At 31.9% G+C, this 26,812-nt stretch overlaps 1 protein-coding gene across 1 annotated transcript; it reads left to right on the forward strand.

The window, feature by feature from the left end:
• LOC124364455 lies at positions 1-21,547 on the forward strand. Its single transcript, XM_046819952.1, has 6 exons — positions 1-157; positions 10,181-10,314; positions 10,612-10,723; positions 13,352-13,440; positions 17,079-17,276; positions 20,930-21,547. Exons 1-6 carry the CDS (start codon positions 4-6, stop codon positions 21,053-21,055), a joined length of 813 nt encoding a protein of 270 aa, XP_046675908.1. The 5' UTR covers positions 1-3; the 3' UTR covers positions 21,056-21,547.
• The last annotated feature ends 5,265 nt before the right edge of the window (positions 21,548-26,812 follow it).

Here is a 26,812-nt window from a genome sequence, read left to right on the forward strand (position 1 = left end):
ATAATGCCAAGAACTAAACAAGTAAGGAAGAAGACATCGGTGGCAAAATTAATATCTGCAACCCAAAAGTCTCAGGTTAACCAAAGTTCTGCTCAAGCTTTAGTTTCAAAAGAATACGAGTCACCTGAGGACTTATTGAGAGAACTTAACACTTATTGTGAGTATCAAGTTAAGGTACCATAGGCCTATTTGTATATTACATAAATTGTGCATTTTAAAAGTTAATTAATAAAGAAAAGAATGAACAACAATTTAGAAATGAGCATTGGTATTTAAAAGAAAATCAAACTGTAAAAATAACTAGAATTTAAAGTTTCACTGCTATATAAGGTGTGTAAAGTGTCTGGAAGCACCCAATATATTCTTTTTTATAATCAAAATGAAAAATCAAAACTTTTAAAATCTCGCTAGGTATTGAGTAATTCTATGTATTTTCAGATAGAGAGATTCCTAATAATGTATCCTTTACAGCATGAAGGTTTTAAAAAGGTTCAATATTGGTCTTATTTTAATAACAGCCATTTTATAATGAATAAAGCTTATTACAAAATTCCTATATTGACCTAGGCATGCATTTAAGAATTCCAACACACTCCCCACAGGTTGTTCACTAATGTAGGCTTGAGAGGTTTATTGCATAAAAAGTAGGTATTTATTGTAGCTGTATAAAATTTTACAAAGTCAGCAAATTTTATCTCCTGTTTTAAAACATATTATTAAGGTGTTTACAGATATTTTAAACACCTTGTATAAAGGTTTGCAACAAGTGCCCAGCAATAAGTTTTTGAATGTTTGCAGATAGAAAAAAGAAGTTTAAGAAATATTTGTATGTTGATGGAACTTTTTTGGCATATTCAACATTTTAAGGTTGTCCATATATCAGTAATGCACACTCTGACCGTTAGGTCGCATGAATATGATCATTTCCTGTTTTGTACCATTCTGAGATGATGATTGATCCGCTAGCCCATTCCCCCTCCACATCGAGTACTGGGAAATAGTTATCTGTGTTCTACCTGTTCTTCATCTTTATCAATCTCTCTAAGCCCTAAATCTGGCTATTTCTGTAGTAGGAGAGCACTATTTCATGTTTTACAAGAGTTCTTTTAGAAATTCATAACAGATATTTTTTATACTCAATCGGTCAACTGTTCAGTATTGCTGTCTTCATAACACTCTGAAGTTTAGTTATACACAAATAAATTTGTTATATGTATACATTTTTTATGTTGGACTGTGCAGTGTTGTATAATATAGAGTAAAATTGTTAATAAGACTATATTTACACAATATAAGATCTCCACCTTTAAATTTTACACTCTTAACCAATAAAGGGTTGCAAGATGGCGACTACCCTTATATGTGCAAACTCATGACAACACTATTTTATGAACATGCATTCTATAAAATATTAAACTTAAATTAGTGTTTAGACAAATGACTAGTTAAGAGTATTAAAATCCTATTGTCCTCTCAAATCTTCCATCTACCACTTGAAGGGTCTGAGAAGGGGTACTAATTAAGGTTGGGACACACATAACCGCACCGTGCCCCGACACGTGAGTCGGCAGATTGTCGGTGCGGGCTCGGCTCGGTTAACCGTGAGGGCCACACATGTCCGTATGCAGTCCCGAACGCAACAATCTCACTGTACTAGAAACATTGTTTCTTTTGAATTCGAAGTGACAGATACTTAAAAAATATTTGGAAGATTAAGTATTGCTTGAGAAAAATTGTTAATATCATTGTTGTTATTTTTTATTAATCGCTGTGGTCATGAAAACATTGTAATGCCACAGTAAAGCTTTGTACAATCAGCTAGTATGTAAAATTTGTAAATATCATTATCTTGGTTATATTTTTTATATCCCTATAATTCTTGTTCATTGTGTTTTCAATTGCAATGAATTTCGGTCAAATACACTATAAACAGTATATTTAGTGTTTTTTGTATTAACCCCAAGAGCTATAGTGTGATGCCAGAGAGTTTGCCATGTTGCAAGCAAGCCCTTTTATAATAATTTGTAAAACATAGTAAATATTTGTAAAATATATACTAGAGAACTTACAAAAAAACAGATTTTACAAAATGTTTTCTTTTTATAGCTCCGAGGACAAATAATTGATTGCCAGAATTAGTCAAAAATAGTAGAAACATAAATATATTTTATAAAAAAATTAGAGTATATGGTTGATCGGGTCAAAATGATATTGAGTATTTGGTTAAGATAATACATTAGTGTATGGTTAGTCCCTGTCTGCTAAGTTATAATAATATTTAAATAGACACGTTAGACCATTATAAAATAATTATTTATAATATAATATTTAATGTTACATGTGTAAAGCCTAATATTTGAATTGTAAATCATGCATAAATTCTTTTTGTTTAATACAGCACACTAGTTATACTAAATTTAAACTTTGAAACGTAAGAGTACATTATTTACTACATAAGCTTACAATAACTCATTTTATATCATTTCATTCTTGCTCGATTCCGCTATTTTTATTTTTTACCCTTTTTCTATATAGTATCCCCAACACAAGCATAAACCTCTTATGGGGTACCTAAATTTCCCTTATTTTGTAAATCTATTGGCCTAATTATTAGTTTTAAAAAAAGAAAGAAAAATCTAAAAGGATGTAACCTACTTTTTATATTTTATTACTCTAAGTACATAAATTTTAAATAAAGTAAGTAGAAAACATTGTTTTTTATTTGTTATTTACTGCTATTGTAAATACGTTATGTCAATAGTATTATTTATTATTAGGGTAAGCACTGGCAATAAATATTTATTTGTAATATTCAGTTTTGTTATTATGGGGAAATAAATGATTTATTATTATTATTTTATTTTTTAACATGGGTTTTTTCTTGCTTGAAAATCTGATTGTAAATAAAATATTTTTTATTTTTACTTTAATGAAGTGAAAAGAATAAAAAAATAAAAAATGTCATAGAAACATTCTAAATATGACCCTTACAAAATACCCGGAATAAATGTATCAAGTAACTTCAATACATCAAACAAAAATAGATTTTCGCGCAAATAATTACATGGTTGTTATTTTTTAATCAATGAAAAATGTTTATAGATTTTTCATAATTCGAATTTAGTTGTTTAAAAATTACTTAAGGTACAACATGGTTTTCAAATTTTGTTGTAATAAGAAAATATGCACAATAAGAAATGATGACTAGTTTTACTCTAAGGTAAGAAAATGTAATACTTTTAATAATAAATATGATTTTTGTATACCGAACACAGGATGTAGAGTTAGTAGGCTATACTAAATAATTCACTAAAATAGAACGTGTAGACTACTTAAATAGTTTTAAAAAGAAGAACGCAACAGTAAACAACATATGATGCCGCTCGTAGACCGCACCGTGCCCGTCAAAATTCAAACTAAACATATCGGTGACGGTGTGTCGGTGCGGACAAGTGTGGACTTGCAGGTTGAAAACTGCGCTGCAATTCTTTCACCGTATGACGGCCAGCATACGGCCGACTAACGTGTCGGGCGCGGTGCGGTTATGTGTGTCCCAACCTTTAGGCTGTTGTCCTGATCTCTGTCTGCTTTATAAAACTGGCGGTACATGAGCGGTGTAACATTGAAGGTGTTAACAACTTATACTGTAGATTGAGATGTATCCTAGTTTACACACATTGACTGCGGTGGACAGTTGCTTCTACTATCCTGACTGGCCTAAAGTCAGTACATGATCGGTGTCAAGTGAAGTTGTTAATGGCCAGCGACTCATAACAACTAGTTGTTTATAATATGACAAATAAAAACTGTTTGTATATATCTTTTAGAATAAAACATATTTTGATAGTGGAGTAATCTACTGATGGCGAGAGAAAAGAAGATACCTGGATTCTGGCCTATCTGAAAATTGCAGGCGCTACTACTAGTATGTTGCCGCGCCTTGTTTCGTAATTCCATTATTGTTTCACTGTTTTGATTGATTTGCGGCCTAATTGTTATGTTTTATAAGATAATTTAAATGACAGTACCGTTTTGATCAATTAAAATTGAGCAAAATTTATGTTTGTAATAAATTCTAATAATTAGGCTCTACAGTGGTTGTAAACAAACAATAATTAAAGGAATGAATTGCTGAAATTGAAGATTTTTTTATTGTTAACATAACAATTACTAATGCTCATATATCTATAATGTAAATGTAATACTTTTATGTATATAAAATTTAACATTGATACCTTACTGACTAACACAATATTGAATATACAGTAAACAAAAAACCTCTTACGCAAAAAAAATAGGAACATTTGTAATTGGATAAAAAAAATTTGCTTTAACAGCTTTACAAATACCACGTCAAAAGAAAATAATTACATTTTGCTAAAGTTGTAAATTGTTGAATATGAAACCGAGAGAACACAGTTTAATCCTCCAATGGTAAGCATGTTCGGAAGATAACATAAAAAACTTACTGTTAGTAATGTTGAAATTAACAACCCATTATTTTACATTTAAAGTTAACAAGTGTGTTCACATTCATTTAGAAAACATTTTGTTCTCTGTGCTTGTATCAGTGTCCATCGGCAATGGTACTGCTAATTCTTCATCAGACTCAGGGTCACTAGGGTCATCCGAACTGTCAGAGCTGGAACTATGATCGTCATCTTCGCCTAGTCGTATGACGAACTCATATATTGCGTCTTCCCTGATGCCGTCCTTCTCCCAATACTCCTGTTCAATGTGCTGCACGTGGTCACAATAATTTTTCCACTTAGCAGGAGTCACTGAGTCCAGTGCCGTTGTCGCCAAATTTGATAGTTTCGTTAAGGACACACTACCTAAAAAAATTACGTTAAGAAAATGTTTTTGCTAAGTATAATTAAGTGTCTTATTGTAATGATTACAATAATCTTGTTACAAATAAATTTGCAACTTTGAATTTACGTAAATATTATTTTTATTCTTTCGTCCAACAACAGTGCAGTTCACTTGGGCCCATAGCACTACTACACCAATATGAGACAAATTCCTCAAAACAACGAGTTCTTTTGTATAGGCTACTCTTGACATAACACTAAGTTTAAATATACAGTATATCAAATACTAGCAGCTGTAACTGGCTTTGCACAGGGTATTCTTTATAATATGTGTTTAAAAAAATATTATTTAAAAAATTTGAGTTCGTAAATAAGGACAGCTTTGTAAATTATTCACAACAGTGAATGCCTTGTTAAATAAGAAATGCGGCACCTGTGATATACTGGATTTACATAAAACGCAATACAGAAATATAAATATTTTACAAATTATTTACCTGAAGCATTGTTGTGTCGAACGTATTGTTTCACTTGAGCCCAGACAAACTCAATAGCGTTGAGGTCGCACATGTAGGGTGGAAGTCTCAACACAGTATGACCTTTTTGTTTCAGCAAGTTGTCAATCTTTTAGATCTTTCTGGGTGGCTTCAATCTTTGAACCGCTTCATACAACACTGCTTTTCTTGCCGCCTTTTCGTCGTAGGATTCACCATGTCTTTGCAGCCACTCTATCATGACGCGTTTTGTAGCCCTTTTACTGGGTGCTTTTTATCTACCTGTTCCCCGTCATAAGGCGCGTTATCAATCACTACAACAGAGTCATCAGGTAGGTTTGGCAGCACATGCTCTTTTATCCACTTTTCAAAGTTCACACCATTCATCTGTCCATGGTAGTCTCCCGTGGAACAGTTAGCTTTGTAGATGATGCAACCACTTTTCAAAAAGCCATCCTGAGATCCTATGTCCACAACGATCACGCGGTTTGCTGCGTTCATGTCCGGCAATACTCCATCCACTTCAAGACTTTGCCAACACCTTTGAAACGTTAAGTTAGAGTCAATCCACGTCTCATCCATGTAAAATATCTTCTTCTTATTGTCTCGGCACTTCTTAATGTTTCGCAGATACTCGAATCTCCAGTTGACAATGTTAGGCCTTTCAATAACCAGTTTTCTGTTCGACCCACACTTCTTCCATCTGAACCCCATGTTTTTCAGTTCACGTCGAAGAGCCCACTCACTCCATACAAAATGTATTTTTTCACGTAAAACCGGTAAGTTTTTTACAGGTTGGCACAACTTTCTTTACTGCATAAAAGTCCCTAATGACATTCATAATTACTCGCCTGTCGAACTCATCTATTTTAATTTTGTATTGATCACATCTTTGACGTTTTTTACCAGGGCTCATCAGTTTTTCTGCAGGAGTGGATTTTGTTTCTTTTCTTATTCTTGTTATTGATTGTTTCGAAACTTTGCAATAGTTAGCAGCACGTTCTGTTGCTTTTGCAAGAGGCACTGTTAACACTTTGTCACTCGCTTCTTTATCACAAATCTCTATCACTCGTCTTATAACTTCCCTTTCCCTACTATGAATTCTCGCCCCATGTTTCCGAACATTTTCCATTTTAAATACAATTAATTAAAAATAACAGTACAAATACTAATAAAACAGCAACAACAATAAAGATTAAAACAACAATAACAAATCAACAATGTCTATTGAATTCAATCAATACTTCAGAACACGTGATGCAACACTGACAGACTGAAATAATGGGCGCGTCTAAGATGAGTCACACTCTGCAGGAATGCCACATTACTGAAAACAAATAACTCCATTGCTAGGATAAACAATTCGCAGGGTTGGCTGTGGGGCGAAGCGCCTAAAATTACCGCGCGGCAACACACTAGTACACAGCTGTGCGCCGGCACGGGCCAGGTCTCTTCTTTTCTCTCGCCACCAGTATATAGTAAATAATATATACATATATACTAATATAATCATTTATATTAGTATACATAAATATAAATCTCGTGTCACAATGTTCATTTACACTAATCTCCAATATCAATGAATCGATTTCAATTAAATTTTATTGATATATTTGATTTGGTCCAACTTAGACATAAAATAGTTTTTATTTTCATTAATAAAAGTAATTTTTTTACAGTGAATTTAGAGTATTTTTTTATAGACAGTTTATTTGATTTCTAAAGTTTGTAAATTGTAATCAGCGGTTCTGTGTAAACATAGTTTTAAGATAGTGCAACCATATGTTTAATTAATTTAACCACAAGTTTCAATTTATTTACATTTATAGTCTTAAAGCATAGAGTAAGCTTGATAGTAACATCACTTCTTATATTAACCTTGTCTGCAACCGCTGTTTAGCATAGAGTAAGAAAATATCTAGAAAAGAAAATAACAAATTTTAATAAAACTATCTTTTTAGCAAATGCGTATATTTTAGCAAATGTTAAGTATGCGGGGCTTGGTTAGTACTGTAATGTTGATATAAAAGATAAAGTTACTATATAACTTGTATTAAATACTTAAAATCTGTTATAAAACCCATTTTATTTGTCTTTTGACAGAAGTTGGCCTTTGGTCTGTCCTGTATACGTATATGTATTTTCTTGAATGGGCAACCAGGCAAAATCTACTATGTAACAAAAATGGAAAGACCACAGTAAAATACATTCTCAAACGGTATACAATGTACCTTTAAATGTGTATACTTTTAAACAGATTTTCTTGATTTTGGCAAGAAGACAAACTTTACATTGGCGGTAGAAATATAATTCAATCGAACCAGAAGTGCTCATACTCGTGCAAAGACGCATGCCATCCACATGAAATTGCGGATGAATGTAGCAAATTATTGCGTAATTTTTTTATTTATGTTTTGCATACTAAAATACTTGCATTTAACTTATAAAACACAATTTTTGGATTACTTTGATTTACCCCATGTTGTGTTGTGTAAGGCAATATTTTATATACATCTTTCAAAAAATTAATGCTTTTTTGGTTAATTTGCTACATTTTTGTATAGCCTATATGTTGGAGTAATGTGTACATCTGATATATTTTTTCCACCAAATATTGTAATTTTGTAGTAACTTTTTAAATTTATAGATTTATAAAAATGTTATTTCTTTTTTGAGGTGAAAATTTATATGTTCCTAATATTACATTTTCTTTACAGTGCTAAACTGATTTAAAAAATATTTTATAATATCTTTTGAAATAAACAAGTACATAATTTTACCCTTACATTCTTTCTCAACACTGCAAATTAGCAAATAAACATTTACAGAAAACACAATTTTTGTTTAATTGAAAAAATTATTCTTTACACTACATTAAACTTTATATATTTTTACTATCTTGGAAGTTTATAACAAGTTCATTTATAATCACTGTAGGCAATTCAAATATAGTTTCATTAATTATTTTTCATTCAACAAATGGTTAAATCTATCTAAAACGAAATACGTATGTCCCATTTTTAATAGCAATATCTAAAACGGCATTTCTTGAAAAAAAGAAGAAGAAAAACAGAATGTAACAAACAGTTTAAAGATTGAATAGTTTTTCTATTTTTTACAAAAGCTTGCAATAGGCAAAAGTGGCACCTTCATTTTACAAATTTAACACTGCTGCAGACCAAGGATTAAAATATCAGTTTTATAAAACAATAGTTAGGTATTATCGAAAAAGTAAAGCATTTAATAACTGCAAAACATGAAAAGGATTAAAAATATACCAGGCTAGATAAAAAAATTGAAATGATAACATTTTTAAATCATTGTAAATTAGAGTTAATATAAAATAAAATTTTACTACGTAATAAAAATAAAATATCAAGTGCATCAAAATATTTTAAAGATATTTTGGTTCAGACTTTAAGCATAAAACCAGCTATAGCCTACCATATTCATTAAAACATTAAAATTATCAACATTTCAATAAGAAACTAATGTACAAAACACACCTAAGCTTGTATGTACAGTATAACAATTTTTTAGGGAAGAACCTTAGACACTAAATTTACTATGGATTTGTTGCTGTTATAAGTGAAGCACTCGTTGATGTAATGGGTTAGATGAAGTGCTTTTTGATATAACAGTGAGTATGTTTGTACAATTGAAGTTATCTTTCATGTTGAATGCTCCGTTAAATGGCTCTCTAATGCAATGAATTTTAAATGCTCCTTAAAAGTGTTCTTTGAAATTTAAGTTAAGTGGGTGGCATAATAACTTATCCTTTTAATATTACTTCTGTAAAATAGAATGTAATGTATTAAATTTAAGAGGAAATATTTGAAGATATTACACAAGGCATTGCCATAACTTATATGATTATTCAGCTTGGCTACTGAAACTTGCAAAATCTAATCAATCCAAACTAGAATTTTGAGTAAATTTCTTAAAGAATTTCAAACTATAAATCATATTTCATTTTTAATTCTTAGCTGCCTAAGTTGCTAACTATTTGTGCTTTTAATTAATTGATTAATTAACAAGTTTCTTAATTAGACAGGTGGTCTCAACTAATATAGTATAATCCAGTTATTTTATATAAATTCCAAAATATACAAAAGAAATAGATTGATAGTTACGATATATATAGTTTTAGCGATTTTAATTAGGGCAAGTTTACTCTTTTTAACAAATTTTGTACTTTTGCGTAAAATATAATAACATTGTACTTTTAGTCTTTTTGTAAGATTGCTTTACAACTCGGGAAATGCAAAACACACACACACTATATATATATATATATATATATATATATATATATATATATGGTTGTTCAATCTCATATATTATTGTTACTATACTTTTGTTATTCACAAAAAATCCTGATAATGAAGCTGGATCCAATTCAGTTAATATTTCTCTCAAATACCTAACTCTATTCATTCCTAAATTAATTACGTCTTTATTAGCAATATTACTAATAATTAAAACAAAAGATTAAATAAAAATAAATCAATTATGCAGACATCAAAACACAACGGCAGCAGACGTAACTAGTAAGACAGTTTGGCCAGTCTGCTGGTCACATCCAAAACAGTTTTCACACAAGACATTATTTTTAATCATACAAAGGGGAATAAAGTTTGGTTTATTGAGTAATAATATACTTCAATTCGATAGGTTGATTGACACTTGGGTTTTAACTAAAACATCGAAAACAAGCATAAATACCTGATTTCCGAAACATCTTCTTACTACAGTATATACGGCAGTGCCAGTTAGAGGATTAGTACATGTATTATATTAGTGTTAATGAAATAGTCTATTACACATTATACATGGTTTAATACAAAAATATTTAATTAACTTCTGTATCAGATGATCTTCAAAAACAAAAATATGAGGAGGGCTGTGAAAAAGCTTGCAAAGAGGTGAAGACACTGTTTACAAACATTCTCCAGGAGTTACCTGAGCACATCAAGTTGACAAACGTACATGCAGATGTTGATAAGGCAAGTTTTACCAGTAAAATGATTTTAGTGTTATAAAAAATAAATTTAATTATTTCCTGCAATATTTAAATATTGTATTTAAAATATACTACTAAAACTGTTTCCTGGTTATTAAGGGTAATGTTTAAGGTAAGGCTTTGTTTATTTATTGCCTAGTATAATTTTATATGAACTATATTATATGAATCATTATGTAATCATCCTAATGATTAGAAAAGAGAGGTAGGATTACTTTTTAATGTTGTAACAGTTCTTATATACAGGTTCATAATATAAATTTAACTTCCATATTTTTAGGATTATGTTAGTGATCAAAATCAAGATCCTAATGCTACATATACTACTGGCCCTGTAAGGATGTCAAGATCTCAAAAATCTAATGAAAATACTGATTTCAAGATGCCCAAAGGTAAGTGGAAATTGTTATGGTGTCTGTACTAACATGTGAGTTATTAAAGTAAAAGTAAAGTTAAGAAGAAAGGTATTATTTTATTAGGGTTAGGGCTAAGAGGCTCCCTCTGACACTTAACTGGGGACTAACAGTTAACCCTTTCCGCTCGGATGGGCAGCAGTGCTGACCAAATATGGCTTCTCATAGGCTTGTATTATTTTAGTGCGTACTGTCCACTCAGATCGGATGGGCAGCGGTGCTGTCCACTATGGTGCCTACGTGCACACAGCAGCCATGTCATTGTTGCGTCCCCACCAGCTCGGATTTATTTTCAGTGCGTCATTAATACTGTGCCTTTTAAAAAGTTAAATGGATTTAAAGGTCCAAAGGTAAATAATAATGTAGTAGAAAAGTATTACAATGGAAATGTTATATTTCTATAAACTAACATGAGTTACAATGAGTATTAATAATGTGACAGTAAATAATTATAACATGATAAAAAATTAAATTGAACTGCTTATTATTGTTCCGAATACAAATTTAGCTGCAGGCTAGTTGTCATCTTGTTGTTGAAATATCTGAGATGAATGGTACTTTTCAAAACAAACACCAATGTGAAGACTGGGCTCATTTTCACAAGTTTTGCAATAAAACTTCACTCTTTTCCTGGTGCCGCCTTGTGCTCTGCTGCTACACACGATGCAATCCTTCACTTTTCTACCTTCAAGAGGATATGGTAGATGAAGTTTTCCATTTAGTTGGGAAATGTCTTGCAATTGTGATGGTCTTCCTTTTTTATTTGTGTTCCATACATCGCCAACAAGCTCTAATACCAGTAATTAATAATAATAATACCAGTAAAACCAGGTATTAATACTGATATATTTACACTTTTATTTACAGTTATAGTTACACTGATATCTACAATACTTCATTTACACTAATATTTAATAAAATTGCACAATACTAAGAATAATAAACAATCCGTTCTAATAATGCGTGTAGGTTAACTCACTAGTGGCAATGGGGTTAAAAACGCGCTAAAACAAAAGCCTAGAATGCAATATTGACCAGATGATCAATTTCCAAGCTTTGTAATGAAACAGCTGATTGGTCTTAATGCATTGTATTATAAAAAAAATACGTCAGAATAAAAAAAAAAGAGTTTATAACTTGTGGTCAACGCTGCTGTCCATCCGAGCGCTAGCAGGATTATTCAACGGACAGCACAGCTGACCATCCGATCTCTGAGGATAGCAACTCTAAAAATAAATGCGCGCGCTAGAGGAAATGGCGGTGGCCAACACTGCTGCCCATCCGATCTCTGTGGACATTCTAACATTACCGCTCCGAGCGGAAAGGGTTAAAGGTAACTTCTGAACCATCACTATTGGCCGGGGAGGTGGGCTGCTTGCAAGGACAGGATCTCTCAGCGGTTACCCATCCAAGCAGCAGCCACGCTCGACGTTGCTTGATCTGGTTATCTTGTGATAACCATTGTACCCGTTATACTGCGCCATTGGCAAAAACATTACTCTAAACCACTTGAATTTGTAAATCTAAATGCAGTATTATATGTAGCAGTTGATTTCAACTTGTACAGCTTGCTCATCGGATCATATTGACGTTTTGGCAACATGCACACAGGCAGGCAAACTTGTTGTGTGGAATACGCCTGTTAATGTGCGGACAGTAGCTTAACATGCTGTGTACACGCTATATCTAAACTAAGTATCTCAATTGGAAAATAATTTTGTTGTCTGCTCACGTTTCTATTTTCTGGGAGGAACAGCAGTGTCCACACTAACAAAGCTAACAGGGCATCAGTGTCGCTCTTTAGAATTTTTAGCTATATTACTATCTTTTACTTTTTTTTGTATACTTGGTGCTAAGATTTGGTACTTAGGATAGGGGTGTTCAGTAGCAGCGCTCTCAACTAGTATGTGCGCGAACAAGTGGACACGCAGGGTCCCCAGTCAGCAAGCACATCTTCTTGTAGTGTTAAATTTTGCTGTGTGTAATACCACCTTAATATTAATTTTTCTATTTGCCGAGCCATCATCACTAAATATGCAGTACTCACTATTCTTTATTTTTTTTTTGAGTAAACGGGTATGTTGCTTTATAGTGCTACAATTTAGTGGCCCTGCAGCAACATTGGAACATTAGTTTATGTCATTGAGTGTTACTGGTCTCTATTTAATTAATTATAAACTAATACACATAGTTAATTATATTTGTGCAGGAATTCTGTTGAGCATCAGTTATATACCTAATTTAAATTATTGTTTATGTTGTTTTTTTTTTTATAGATCTGTACTGTTTCATACATTATTAATTATAAATTGAAGTGTTGTTGTTTGTTATAGTGAAAGATGATAGTACTACATTGTGCCTAGAATACTTATAGTTTGAAGGCAGAAAATCATATGATGAATTCTTAAAATTACATAAAGGATACAAGTCCAAGTTGCTGTGACTGTGGGGGGTGGATCCCCCACATCTTTCAAGGCCTCTGCCGGTTAAGCTTTTGCCTTGTGTCTCGAGGGTCAAAGCCCTAGTAGCTTTCGCTACCTAAAGGATACAATAGCTAATAAAAATATATATAATATACATGGTTTAATTCTGAAACTATGATTCCAGCACCAAGTCGAAGCAGAACCCGAAGTTCCTCACGGAAGAATTTGTCCTCTGTAACTCAAGGTCCACCTGTTTCGGCTGAAGTCTTTAAGGTACTGCTATTGCTAGCATTGTTATTGTTATTTTCTTCTTGGCATCTAAAACTAAAGTGCTTTGTGTTCTGTGATTAACCTGTAATTTTTAATTTAGAATTCATACTGATTGTGCTAATTTTCATGAAATTTTAATGGTTTCCCTTTGCATTTTGGGATATTTGTCATATATAATATTTTCTAGTAGAAACGTTTATAGTTGTATTTTAAGATAGATCTGGATAACCTGGGAAAAAACCATTAACACTCAGCTGTTTGCTTATTTAAGCAAACTTATTTGTTAGCTTTTACTGTAGGAGCAAAAATCCAATACCACAAGGATAACGTCAGATGTGGAGAAAAATATAGATGGGTGGTTCAAGAATGCAATAGTCCGGGCAATTTAGATACCAAGAGCGTTTAAATGATGAGAACATAAGGCGTCTACGCTTTACTACATAATATAGAAACAACCCAGGTCAGAGGCTGGTATTTCTGACCAAGCTGTTAATAGTTACTATGAGAGTAGCTTAAAGAATGTATTCTCAATTCTCAATTCTCAATTCTTTATTCAGTTTGTACATACATACAAGAATAGTGTCATATATGTAGAATAGTACATAAATTATGTATTTAACCTAAACTACAATTTAGTTAGCCTATTTTAAATCAAATAAATAAAAAATGACATTTCTGAGTTAAGAATATACTAAGTCCTATTATTTTACCAAAAAGCATCTCAAATATAAATATTTTATTGGGATTTAGGAAAAAAAAACTCTTCCAATGAGTAGCCAGGGGCGTTGCAGCAAATATTTCTTTAAAAAACACCGGAAGCCCTTTTCATAGATTTTGCTCTTTATATTTGTCGGCAGGTGATTTAAAAATTTAATGCCCATATAAGTGGCTTTCTTTTTGTAGAAACTAAGTTTGTGTTGGGGTAAATCTAGGTTGTTTCGGTGTCTAGTGTGATAAGAATGAATATTACTACGCGTATCTAGTTTGTCAAGATTACTTCCTACACACATAATGCACTCTAAAATGTATTGATCATATATTGTTGGGATTTCTAAAGTGGAAAATTTTTCTTTTACCGAGATTCTTCTCTTCTAAATTTAGAATTGTTCTTAGTGCTTTTTTTTGAAGTATCAAAATTGTGTCTAGATTTTTTTTAGATGTTCCACCATAAATGGCCAACCCGTAAGCTAAATGAGAATGCACGTGTGCATAGTAGATTGACTTTAATGTCTCAGTGCTACACAGTAAAAGACATGCGCCTCAAGATGTAGAGCCCTGATGAAATTTTGCTCGCTTAAATATTTTATGTGACCATCCCAGCTAAGATTATTGTCCACATTAAGTCCTAAGAATTTGATACTATTAATTTTTTCAATTTTAGTTTGTTTAACTGAAATTGGTATTTCTAAAATATCTTTACTTTGTACAGTGGAAAATATCATTTGATTAGTCTTGCAGCCATTTAAAAAATAGACTATTTCTTTGAAAATAAGTTTGAATGGTTTTTAATTGTTTCTTTACAGGCTATTTCCAGATTTTCATAAGTTTTAGCAGTCACAATTAAGTTAGAATCATCAGCATATAAGATCAAATTACTTTTTTGTACCATTAATGTTGTTTAAGATTGAGGGCATTCCTTGGATGTAGCATAAAAACAGCAATGGTCCCAAAATAGAAACCCTGAGGTACTCCATGCTTGATTTTTAGTGTGCTAGATTTATGTTTTTACTACTAGAGTATTTTGTTTTGACGTAATCTCAACATACTGGGATCTGTCCGAGAGGTATGATCTAAAACCAGTTTAGAGAAAGGTTTGATAAACCCATGACTTTAAGTTTGTCGAAGAAGGACTTGGTGAGAAAATACTGTCAAATGCTTTTGACAGGTCCATGAAAAACCCCTATGGACTTGTCCCCCTTGTCTATAGAATCTATTATAGTTTCCGTAAATTCTAGCAGAGCTGAAGTAATGGATTTACCTTTACGGAATCCATGCTGCTGCCTTATCAAATAAATCATTGTTTTTTAGATGATCTACTAATCGACTGTACATAACTCGCTCATAAATTTTTGACAAAGAAGGTAAAAAAACCGATACGGACGATAATTATTCATTTTAAATTTTTCTCCCTTCTTAAAAATTGGTATTACTCTAGACACTTTTAAAACTTCAGGGAAATTTCCAGTTATAAGCGACGAGTTAATTAAATGAACTAAAGGCTTCAACAAGGACTTACCAACATACCTTAATTAGTTTCAGCGGAACTTCGTCATGGCCCGACGATGATTTATTTTTTAATGATGAAATAATTTTTATCTAATTCCTTTTCATCTACCGGATTACACCGAAAAGGGTTTTGTATTAAGATTTTGATCTAGAACATTTGCACCTGAATGACTTGCGGACTGTGGTTCCTTAGCTGTATTTTGGATTAAATCTCCTATTACATCTATGAAATAGTTATTGAAACAATTTGAGATGCTTAAAGGGTCTGATATTATTACATCATTATCATTTTTTATACAATTTATAGAACCCTTTAGGACATTAGAACTTTTTCCAATCTCTTTATTTATAATTTGCCATGTTTTCTTACTGATATTATCTGAGTTTTCTAATTTGTCTGTCATAAAAGGTTTTTTTTTGCATTAACTAGCTTAGTTTTGTAATCTTTGGTTTTCAATTTTACAATATTTTCATGAAATCTTCACTACCACTACGTTTAGCTTGTTTTGTAAGCTCAACAATATCCTTCTGTTCCATAATCAATTTGTCACTAATCCAGCTGCATTTACTTTTACCAAGATATTTTTTTACTTTTTTTTTAGGAAAAATTAAGTTAAAGTTGTATTGAAAAAATACTGTTAAATACCTCAAACTTTTTATCTACATCAGCTAAATACATTGTCAACCAATTTTCATTGGACAAGACATTCTTAAAAACACTCATATTATTTTTCGAAAAGTCCCTAAACTCTACATATTCAAATTTTTTTTTCAAGACCATTCACAACTGGTAGATTGAGTTCAAAAATTTGTCCATCATGATCTGACAGTGCAGTTACAATACCAGTCACCTGTGTTAGAGACTTATCAAAATTTGTAACAATATTATCTATAGCAGTAGATGAATTTTGAAGTAACTCTGTTGTTGGAAAATCTACTAAGTAATAAAAATTATGCCTTTTAAGAATATTCTTAAATTTTTGAATTTCAGATGAAGTGTTTAGAACATTGAGATTGTATCAATGCGGTATCCAATGATTTATGGATCAACACGGCAAAAAAGATCAGAAATAGAGTGATACTGAGATTTTTGTATTGCGAGGGAATTGTGGACTATTTACAGACTACTAGGTGATCAGATAAGTTTGTGGTCATTGTGGGGTGATCTGTGATTTGTAAGTCCAATATCACAAAACATGCAATAATTGGGTACCTTATCATAAAAGCAATCCTAGTTATATGTCGTACATTTAATTTAAGTATTCAAAGATTTATCTGTGTTCAAAATAAACAATTTGTATTTCTTTAAAATAAATATTAAATAGAGTTGATACAAAAACAACTCTTAAGTAGATCTAATATTTTAAATGTGGTACACAATACAAAAATCTGTTGAAACAAATGTATGTCTGCAGACTCCAACGATGAGCTCGAGAAACCTACCATCTGGCGCTACTATTACGCCCAAGATCTACAATGACAAACCAATCACTGTCATGAGACGGCCTCTTCACGGGGAAATGGCCATCTCCTTGGATGGTAGTCCTCTCATGGTTGGTGCCACCTCACGAGAGGACATCCCTACAGTCAATGTCCCCCTTCATGATGGAAGAGTAAGATTAATAATTTGCTTATATTCCATATTCTTGTTTTCAGTTCTAATTTTCACTACTGCTATTTTGTACCAGCTAATCCTATTGTGCCAGTATATACGTGTAAATCTGATACATGTGAGCGACCTACGAGAAGGGGATCCACCTTACTGTCAATTCCTGTTCATCGATCGAACTTCTTCAATAAGTCGTTCACTGTTCAGGCATGTCGCCTCTGGAACTCTCTTCCTGATGATATACGTATTATAGAGGGTCGAGCTCGTTTTGGGGTAAAGGTCAAGGACTTGTTGCTGGCCGGTCTGTAGGGGTGACGGGTGGCGGTGCTCGTGGCGTGCTTGTGGTCGGGCTGTGTGTTTGAGAGAATGAATGTAGTAATAACGAGAAATTCTTTAAAAAGTAATCTGTTAATTTAAGTTTTAATTTAACTTTGTTTGAATTTTTCTACATATTAAGCTGATAAATTTTATTTTTAATTATTAAATAGTATGTATTTATTTTGGTTAATTTTTAAGCATTTATTTTAATTTAAAATTTGTTATTAGTTAAGATCATTCACTGTACATATATCTGTATATTATGTGAGGTTTAGTGGTAGAGAGGGCTAAATAGCCCTAACTCCGCTTCTTAAATAAAGGCATATTTCATTTCATTTTTCATTTCATTTATACATTAAAGCAACAGTATACAACAAGGTCCTTCTGAGTACAGAGATACGTCACAAAAACTGTGTAAATATAAAGAACAATTGAGGACATTGACAGTTTTAATTTGTCTATCAAATTAATATACGTGCCAGGTAAGTATAATCCTTGAAATGGTGGTTCAAAATTCCTATAGTGACAGGCCAGTTTTGGGTGATTTGTTCCTTTTTTTATTAAACTTTTTAAATACTTACAATAGACCAACGTGTTTTATATATTAATTCTCTTGTAGAAACATGTAGAGTAGTGTAAAACATTACCACAGAGATGCAGTCTGTGGCCTGTTTTGTGACCTGAGGGCTTTTGATTGTGTTGATCTGGAAATAATATAATAAGTTTGAACACTATGGTGTTAGAGGAGTTCCTCATAAATGGTTAGCTTTCTGAGGGGCTGCAGTCAGGTAGTGGAGTTTAGTCAAAGCAGTGCTGGCTCTATCCAGAAGTATTGAGCTCCTACCTCATTATTTAGAAGCAGGTGTTCCTCAAGGCTCTGTTACGAGATCAATATTATTTTGATTTTTTAATGACTTGCCCAAGCAGCTTAACTATCTTGAAAAAATTTAATTCTTTTTGCAGATGACACTATAAGTTTAATTAAAGTCACAGATCAGAGTTAACCTACTTCAAAATTACTAGACAACCTGAGCTTAATATTTAACTGACTTAAGAACAACATACTTTCATTAAATATCTTAAAAACATAAATAGCCTACTTAACTTTCACTTTATCAGAAATACTGTTGAACAAATAGAAATAACATTCTTTGAAAATAAATTAACTTCCTATAAAATTTGAGATGGGAAAATCTAATCAATAAATTAATATTAAAATTAAATTCAGCATGTTATGCAATTAGAAAAATTAGAGATCCGACTGCTTTAAGAATGGCAAAAATGGTCTATTTTAAGTCTTTAATGAGGTGGGTTTTTAGGTGTATAGGGGGGGCATGTCACTGTTTATAAAGTGTTCTGTAGTGTCGCCGCCAAACTGTAAGTTCTATGCACTGTACCATTAATGTCATTTCTTGTAAGGAGTGAAATAATACTCGAATTTACTTTGCAATCTACACCGGCGGAGCGGACACATATGACGTGGTGTTACATCGTTGATGGTTGAACAAGGAGAGAGAGAGAAAGGCTCTTGTTATTTGGAGAGGGATGGTGCTTTGATTTGATTGGTTAGTCGGATCGCGTGACTTGCTCCGCCAATGTACGTTTATTGAATAAATCGTATGATCCGTAATGCCAACATAATTTATGAACAGAATGTAAATGTCAATAATAAAAAATAATAATACATATACAATACATTACATGTTCAAAGCTCAGAAAAAAAGCAAGTAGGATATTAAGCAATTTAGACTTTAACCAATCATGCAGAAACCATTTTAAAGATCTTTGACTTTTTAGTGAGGGGCCTATATGTAATGGAAATCTTGAGTCAAACTTACAACTCTCATTTCATAACATAACATATTTATTAATTATTTTACACAGATCATTAATGCTATTCCTGTCCCAATGTATAAAACTACCCACTTTAAAAATATGCTTTTAAAAACACAAATAACTGACTTTGTTACCACAGATATAATTTTCTTATATTGAATCAGAAACCAAGTCAGCAAGTCTTTGTGGTTTTAATGTATGAATATGTTTATTGTAAGTGTTAGGTGATGACCTATAGAAAAAGTAAAATAATCTAAACATCAGGTGATGACCACTACTAAGTTTGAAAGAGGACAATTTTTTGGTTATATTTATTTAGCTTTACAAATCTAACTCTTTTTAGTTTGCAAGGTGATGGAGAATATTCACCTTTTATTGACTAGCCTATAACAAATGACAGAGAATTGTTTTGTTAAGTCAGCCCACTGAAATAAATAGCATATATAAGGAGAATAATTGAATTATTAGGAACAAAATATTTGTTATTACGAGGGTAATTCAGAAAGTAAGATCTGTTGTTTTATTTAAAAAAAAACCACAACAGATTTTTTCAAAAAACTTGTTTTATTTCATTCCTGACATCAGTCACTATTTTTCTACATAATTTCCACTTTTTTTTAAACACTTGTCATAACGATCTACAAGTTTTTGAATGCCGGTGTTATAGAAGTCGGCCGCCGTCGTCTAGTGACGACGCAAATGCCGGCGACGTTGAGTGACTGACGCCCACTCCATCGACGCGTTTCGTTTCTGGGGTTATGTGGGAAACCCATGTCTCATCACCCGTCACAATGTGGTCTAAAAGGTTATCACCTTCCTGATGATATTGGATCAAAAATTCAAGAGCAATACCCATTCTTCTTTTTTTGTGTTCCTTAGTAAGCAGCCTGGGAACCCAACGTGAGCACAATTTGCGAAAATCCAAAATCTCAGAAACAATTTTAAACAATGTGGTTCTACTCACGTTTGGAAATTCTATTGCTAATGAAGAAACAGTGAATCGCCGATTTTCACGAATTGTTTCATCGACGGCTTTCACCAAATCTTCGGTGATCACTGAAGGCCGACCAGATCGTGGTTCGTCATGGACATTTTCCCATCCATCTTTAAAAGCTCTCACCTACTTCCGTACTTTGCTGTCACTCATTGCATTTGGACCGTACACTTCACTCACTTATCTGTCGATGAATATCCACTGCTGAAACGTCCCTTGCTGTCAAAAACCGTATCACAGACCGTATTTCACAGTCGGCGTGACGTTCAAATAGTTTTAAACATTTTAAAAAGGCACAGAAAACAGCAGACTACAACGATTTCACTGCAAATGGCGTCGTTCTGCGCGCAATGTATGCCGGGAGTAGGCCGCATGCGCATTTCGCTGCTCGCTTACTGTTTGTCTGGTTAACGTGAATCGGACCTTACTTTCCGAATTACCCTCGTATATGTTGATTTTTTTAATGTAAGCATTTCGTTGTAAAAATCATAATACATTTTGCTTTTCAGATATTCTCGATTATGCCTGAAGCGGGGACACCTCCAGAAAATCTTCCATACTTTGATGAAACAACAAAAAAATACTTGAAAACACTCCGTGATCATTTACAAATACTTGCTCCAAACACTCCATGAAACGTGTTCTATATTTTCATGCAAAATAATTATGAACAAATAAATGCTCTGGGGAGAAAACTTAGGCATTGGCAGGCAGTTAGTTACAAGTGATGAAAAGTTTTACAATAAAAGTTGCAGTCTCACTCTATTTTATTACAGGACTCAGTGGTGTGGATTTTAAAAACATAACCCAAGTTTTATTTTAGTATTACATATAGAGATAACAAGGTATAGAGCAGAGTGAGATTGACTTGCTTTGTTGAACAAAGATCACATTAATTGTATTGTTAGCCAATGAGGATTGATCAATTCCTGAATTTTTTAAGATATTAAAATTAAAGTATAGTCACCATTGAGAGTTTTTTTTAGCCAAACTTAAGAGTATATTTAACAGATGCTCTCACATAATAAGTTTGTTTTTATATTATTTATTATAATTTTATATCTATTTGTGCGTAAAGGAAATAGAGATAAGATATATTTTGTATTAATAAATTTGTATTCATGTTACTTTAGCACTTTTTTTACCCACATTCAACTGTACACCTTTGTAATCGTTAAGAAGTGTGATATATGAATAGACACATACAATGTAAAATTTTGTTGATATATAAAATATGTAAAGTATAACATGTGTCTTTGAACAAATACAATTCACTGACTTTTTATATCGCCTGTGTTGCTATGTGATTGAGTTTGAATTATTTGATATTTCTTGAATACAAAAGGTGTATGCAAATTTCCCTCATTACTGATCGCGAGAGAAAAGAAAAGACCTGGATTCTGGCCTATCTGAAATTTGCAGGCGCTACTACTAGTATGTTGCCGCGCCTTGTTTCGTAGTTCCATTATTGTTTAACTGTTCCATTGCCATGATAAACAATTCGCAGGGTTAGCTGTGGGGCGAAGCGCCTGAAATTACCGCGCGGCAACACACTAGTACACAGCTGTGCGCCGGTACGGGCCAGGTCTCTTCTTTTCTCTCGCCACCAGTACTTCCAAGTGCATCTTCAATTTGGGTGCTTACAATTGTAAAGTTCCTGTGATAAATGTTGGTGTTCTAGGTATAAACAAGCAAGTTTTGTGGTTATATACGTTGAGTCTGCATTCAGTTATAATGTTAGCTCATGTTGACAATTGGTAGGACAGGCGTTTCTGCTAATATGGAGATGTTAATAGATTATAGATCTATCATGTAATTTCAACTGGGAATGTGTATGTGTTTGAAACCTCAACTTCTTAATAAACCGATCTGAGTATCAAAAACACCAACAGAACGTAACAAAATTCTTTTTCAAACAACTCTCCTGCCGTTTGACCTTTAGGTTCTAAAATCGATAGAGTTCTTCCATGTACCAAGTTTCAAGGCTCTAGAACCTTGCTGTTAAGAGTTACTGCACAGACACACAACAACATGATTTTAATTTAAGGACCAGTTGGGTTCTATATAATGTAAATAGTTCATTACAATATAGTAAAAATCACTGAATTTATATGAAAATAAACACAAACTGGGATCAATGAACACCTTTTTAATAAACCTCTTAAGTATTTAATAATAAAATATGTGCATTTCCTAGCATTATCTTTAAACAATTCATATGAATGAGGACTATATCCATAATTATTTATATTAATAAAATGAACATAATCAAACAAACGATAAAAAAGGTATCAGATCTATTAATCTCATTCATTGTTGAGAGTGTATAAAATAGTCTAATGAAATTCAACAATTCATTAAATACATGGAAACTTTTACAGTTACTCATTGTATGTTTAGATAGTATAGAGAAACAAATTTTTTGCCATTGTAATACTATATAGGCTGTGATTGTTATGCCAATTGATAGACAGTAAAATGGGTACAAAATTTTATTCTGGACAAATTAAAAACATGTAAACCTTTTGATCCTTAGTTATGGATCAAACAGTGTTGCTTGTGCAACTCCTGACAATCTGATTCTGAGTGTCACATAAGAAACTCTTCCAGCACTATTTCATTTTTGTTATAATAAAAAAAATCATATTGACATTAATCATAACTTTGACTTTCCAGGCATCCAGATCTGGAATGTGTGGCAAAAATTTTCTTTGATAAAACTAGATCCATTCTTTAATTCTTTTAGTGCAGGAGCATGATAAAAAAAGTTTGTCCAAAAAATGCTATAAATTTCTCTCAAGGTACTACTGAAAAATGCCAAGCCTATTTCACCGATTTTGTAACATTTTACTAAAACATCCATAAAATTAAAACCAATTTAGAAAGTTTCTCATATTTCTTTTATTTTTATACAGATAAATTATTTGGTTAAAAACACATAAATCATGCATATACTGCTAATTTATTATATTAAAAAACAAATTATGGTTGTTACTAAGATATTTTTGAAAATTTTTTAGTTTGGTATGCAAAATAACACTTTAAAAAAATTTCAAAACAACAGGTACTACAATGTACAACAACTAAAATTGTATACTGTACATACAACACAAATTATTTTATTATCAACAAAACTGTAAAGTTAACACTACTTTTTGTTCAGGCCTAAGTTTTCACTTTTTCTGTAAGCCTTATCTAATCTCAGGAGTTTATAAAATACACAGGCTATCACTGAATAAGTAAAACTTCATTTAAAATAAGTTACCAGAAAAAATATTTCCTCCATAAAAACTATAAAAAGTATTTACGTATAGTATATATTTTTTCAGTTTCACCTGAGAAATAGCGCTGTGAAAAATTACTTCAGTATAAAACATGATACCAATTGAAACATAAAAAGGTTTGATCGTTATATTAAAAACTGTAAAAGTTATGTTGTTTTTTAGAAAGCAAAATTCTACTTTTTGGTTGTTTTACACTGATTTTTTATGTACAAAAAATGTATAATACATAAAAAAAATTATTGCAGTAGAAGCTTTACCATGGACATGTGTATACACAGCCGTCTGCATTTTTCAGAAGTTTTTTGGCACCAGGATATACGGACGTTGGCACTAAAAGGGTTAAAGAATAGATAGTACTACTGTACTAAATCTTTTGTTTAGAATTGTATGAATTAAATTTAAAATATTGAGTATTTGTTATTATTGTCAGATACTTTTCTGTAATATATTTATAATAGCTGTTCCCTTCTTTCACTGCTATAAATGAACAACTGCAACGTTTCTAGCAAAACAGATTTTAGCATTGGATGCAACATCTAATAGATTGATACATAATCAAATACGTTACTCATCTATATAAAAACTTTAAAAATTCAATTCACTCCAATATTTTGGTCTGATTCAAATACTCATATATTACCATAATGTTAACTATTTTAGAAAGTCTAGTTTATTTTAATTAGTCACACACCGTTTATACAACCATAAATAATTATTTTTTGGAAAGTGGCAGGAATAACTCGCAAAAAATAGCAGCAGTTACGAAGGTACAAATTTATTTTAGTATATAAAAATACCAAAATTACTACAAATATCAATAAGGCAGGGCAACAGGTAAGGCAGTATTAATATTATGTACAAAGCAAAACCCACCCAATGTAGCATATCACAGATATAATACAAAAGCAACAAAGAAATAACAACACTAAGCATTATTATAAAAAAGAAAAAATGTGGTTCAATAAGAAACATTACACATATATTGTTAGCTATTTAAAAGAAAATAAATAGATTATGTACAACTAATTCACAAATGTACATTTGTAAAAAATTACAAAAATATTTAAACTGATGTAAAACCCAAATATGCAATTAGTAAATTTTCAATTCCCGTCAAAGGATACTAGTATATTACTTAAGTATTTAAATTATTGATAAAATAAGCCAATATCTAATTCTACTGATGATAAAAACAACAATGCCCAGAGTTATATAAGAGTTTTTGAAATGTTAATTAGCAATTGGAGCCAACGGTTGAGCGCAGAGGAGATGAGCGGCCCAGCCTATTGTTGAGTTGATTCACTGTATTCTTGAGTACAGCTACCGAAGATAACACCTCCCGCCTGTCATTCAGTTGGAAGTTGCGCTCCAGGGCGGTGATCTGCTGTCCCATGACCTCTACCACTTCCCGCAGTGGTCCTCCTTTCCTCTCTTGTTCTGTCAACAGTGGCACATAGAGAACAGAGCGCCTACGCTGTATTTCTATTTTGATTTGCTTATTGGTCCTAAAATCATAAACAACTGTTATTGTTTTTCTAGTTAGGAAATTTTGAGTTTGTTTTCAATAACATATACTGGCTTTATAGGAAAGTATATGCAGTATCAGCAGTATAGGAAAGATAAGAGTAATATAAATCTTAAAAATCTATGAAAGCACATAAGAAATATCTCAAAAAAACAATTTTATGTAAAAAGAAAAAAAACATTTTGATTTAAAAATAAAAAAGTCCACTAATGTTAACAAAACAATTTAGAATATCATTAATAGTGAAACAAAAAATAAAAAAGAAAAGCAGTCACCTAATATTGTACTTAAAAAGGATGGTATTCTTATAGAGGATCCATACAAAGTTGCAAATATTTTTAATAATTTGTTGAAATTGTTGATACTCATGTTATCCCTAATTGAAGTAAAAATGATGTTCAAACAGAGGATTCGATACAGCAAGTAATGAAATCCAGATTTCAATTATTTGTAACACAATTGATGATAATAAGACTCTACATAAAATAATTGATTCAATAAAATCTAAGTGGTCAGCAGGGTATGATGACATACATACCCATGAAAATTGTCAAGGAAGCGAAATTACCACTAATTAAACCTCTTTTACATGTAATTAATGCATCACTCATAACTGGAATATATCCTTCGCAATTAAAAGTTTCAAAAGTAATACCAGTACATAAAAAAGGGGATTGTACTGATCCTCTTAACTACAGACCATTGGCTATTCAACCGTCCGTCCTTATCTAAAATATTTGAAAAGTGTGTTTTGATTCAATTAGTTGACTATTTTGAAAACAATAAATTACTTGACATTGATCAACATGGATACAGGAAAAATAGATCCACATTAACAGCATTAATAAATTATATTTAACACATTTTAGAGAACTTAGATGAGGGATACAACATTGTTGGCGCCTTCCTAGATTTGACCAAAGCATTTGACAGTGTTGATCATAAAATATTACTAGAAAAACTAAAAAGCTATGGTATCATTGGTAAAGAGCTTAGCTGGATTAAGTCGTACTTGGAAGGCAGTCAGCAGTTTGTTAATGTTAAGTATTTGAATAAAAATAATCAGCATGATGTTAGGTCTCATACAAAAAATGTGATCTACTCTGTCCCACAGGGGTCAATATTAGGTCCTTTCCTGTTCTAATGCTACTTAGGGGGTTTACCTAATTATCTGTATGATATAATTGAGAATAATCAAATTTGTTTGTATGCTGATGATATAAGCTTGTGCATTGCCGATATGGAATTAGGCACAACTAAGAAGAAATGTAACTAATCAGTTTCATTGTTAAAAAGTTATTTAAATAACAGAAATCTTTTACTCAATGATAATAAAACTACTTTTATACAGCTTACTTGCAAAAATGTTGAGTCATACAAAATTAATATGAAAAACCTGGATAAAGAAACTAAATTTTTAAGGCTACATTTAGATAATACACTTAATTGGAACATTCATGTACAAAAAATATGTAACAAAATAAGTTCAGGAATTTTTGCACTAAGAAGGCTGGCACCTTTTTGTAATAAACAAACCTTGAAATCAGTGTACTATGCCATGGTTCATTCATATATCACATACG

The sequence above is a fragment of the Homalodisca vitripennis genome, chromosome 6 (genome assembly GCF_021130785.1).
Source record: "Homalodisca vitripennis isolate AUS2020 chromosome 6, UT_GWSS_2.1, whole genome shotgun sequence".
NCBI lineage: Eukaryota > Metazoa > Arthropoda > Insecta > Hemiptera > Cicadellidae > Homalodisca > Homalodisca vitripennis.

Coding starts and splice junctions, on each gene's coding strand:
- LOC124364455 (XM_046819952.1), top strand. CDS start 4: ATGCCAAGAACTAAACAAGTAAGGAAGAAGACATCGGTGGCAAAATTA. Junction 10,724..13,351: donor TGATTTCAAGATGCCCAAAG/GTAAGTGGAAAT, acceptor CTATGATTCCAG/CACCAAGTCGAAGCAGAACC. Junction 13,441..17,078: donor TTTCGGCTGAAGTCTTTAAG/GTACTGCTATTG, acceptor GTATGTCTGCAG/ACTCCAACGATGAGCTCGAG.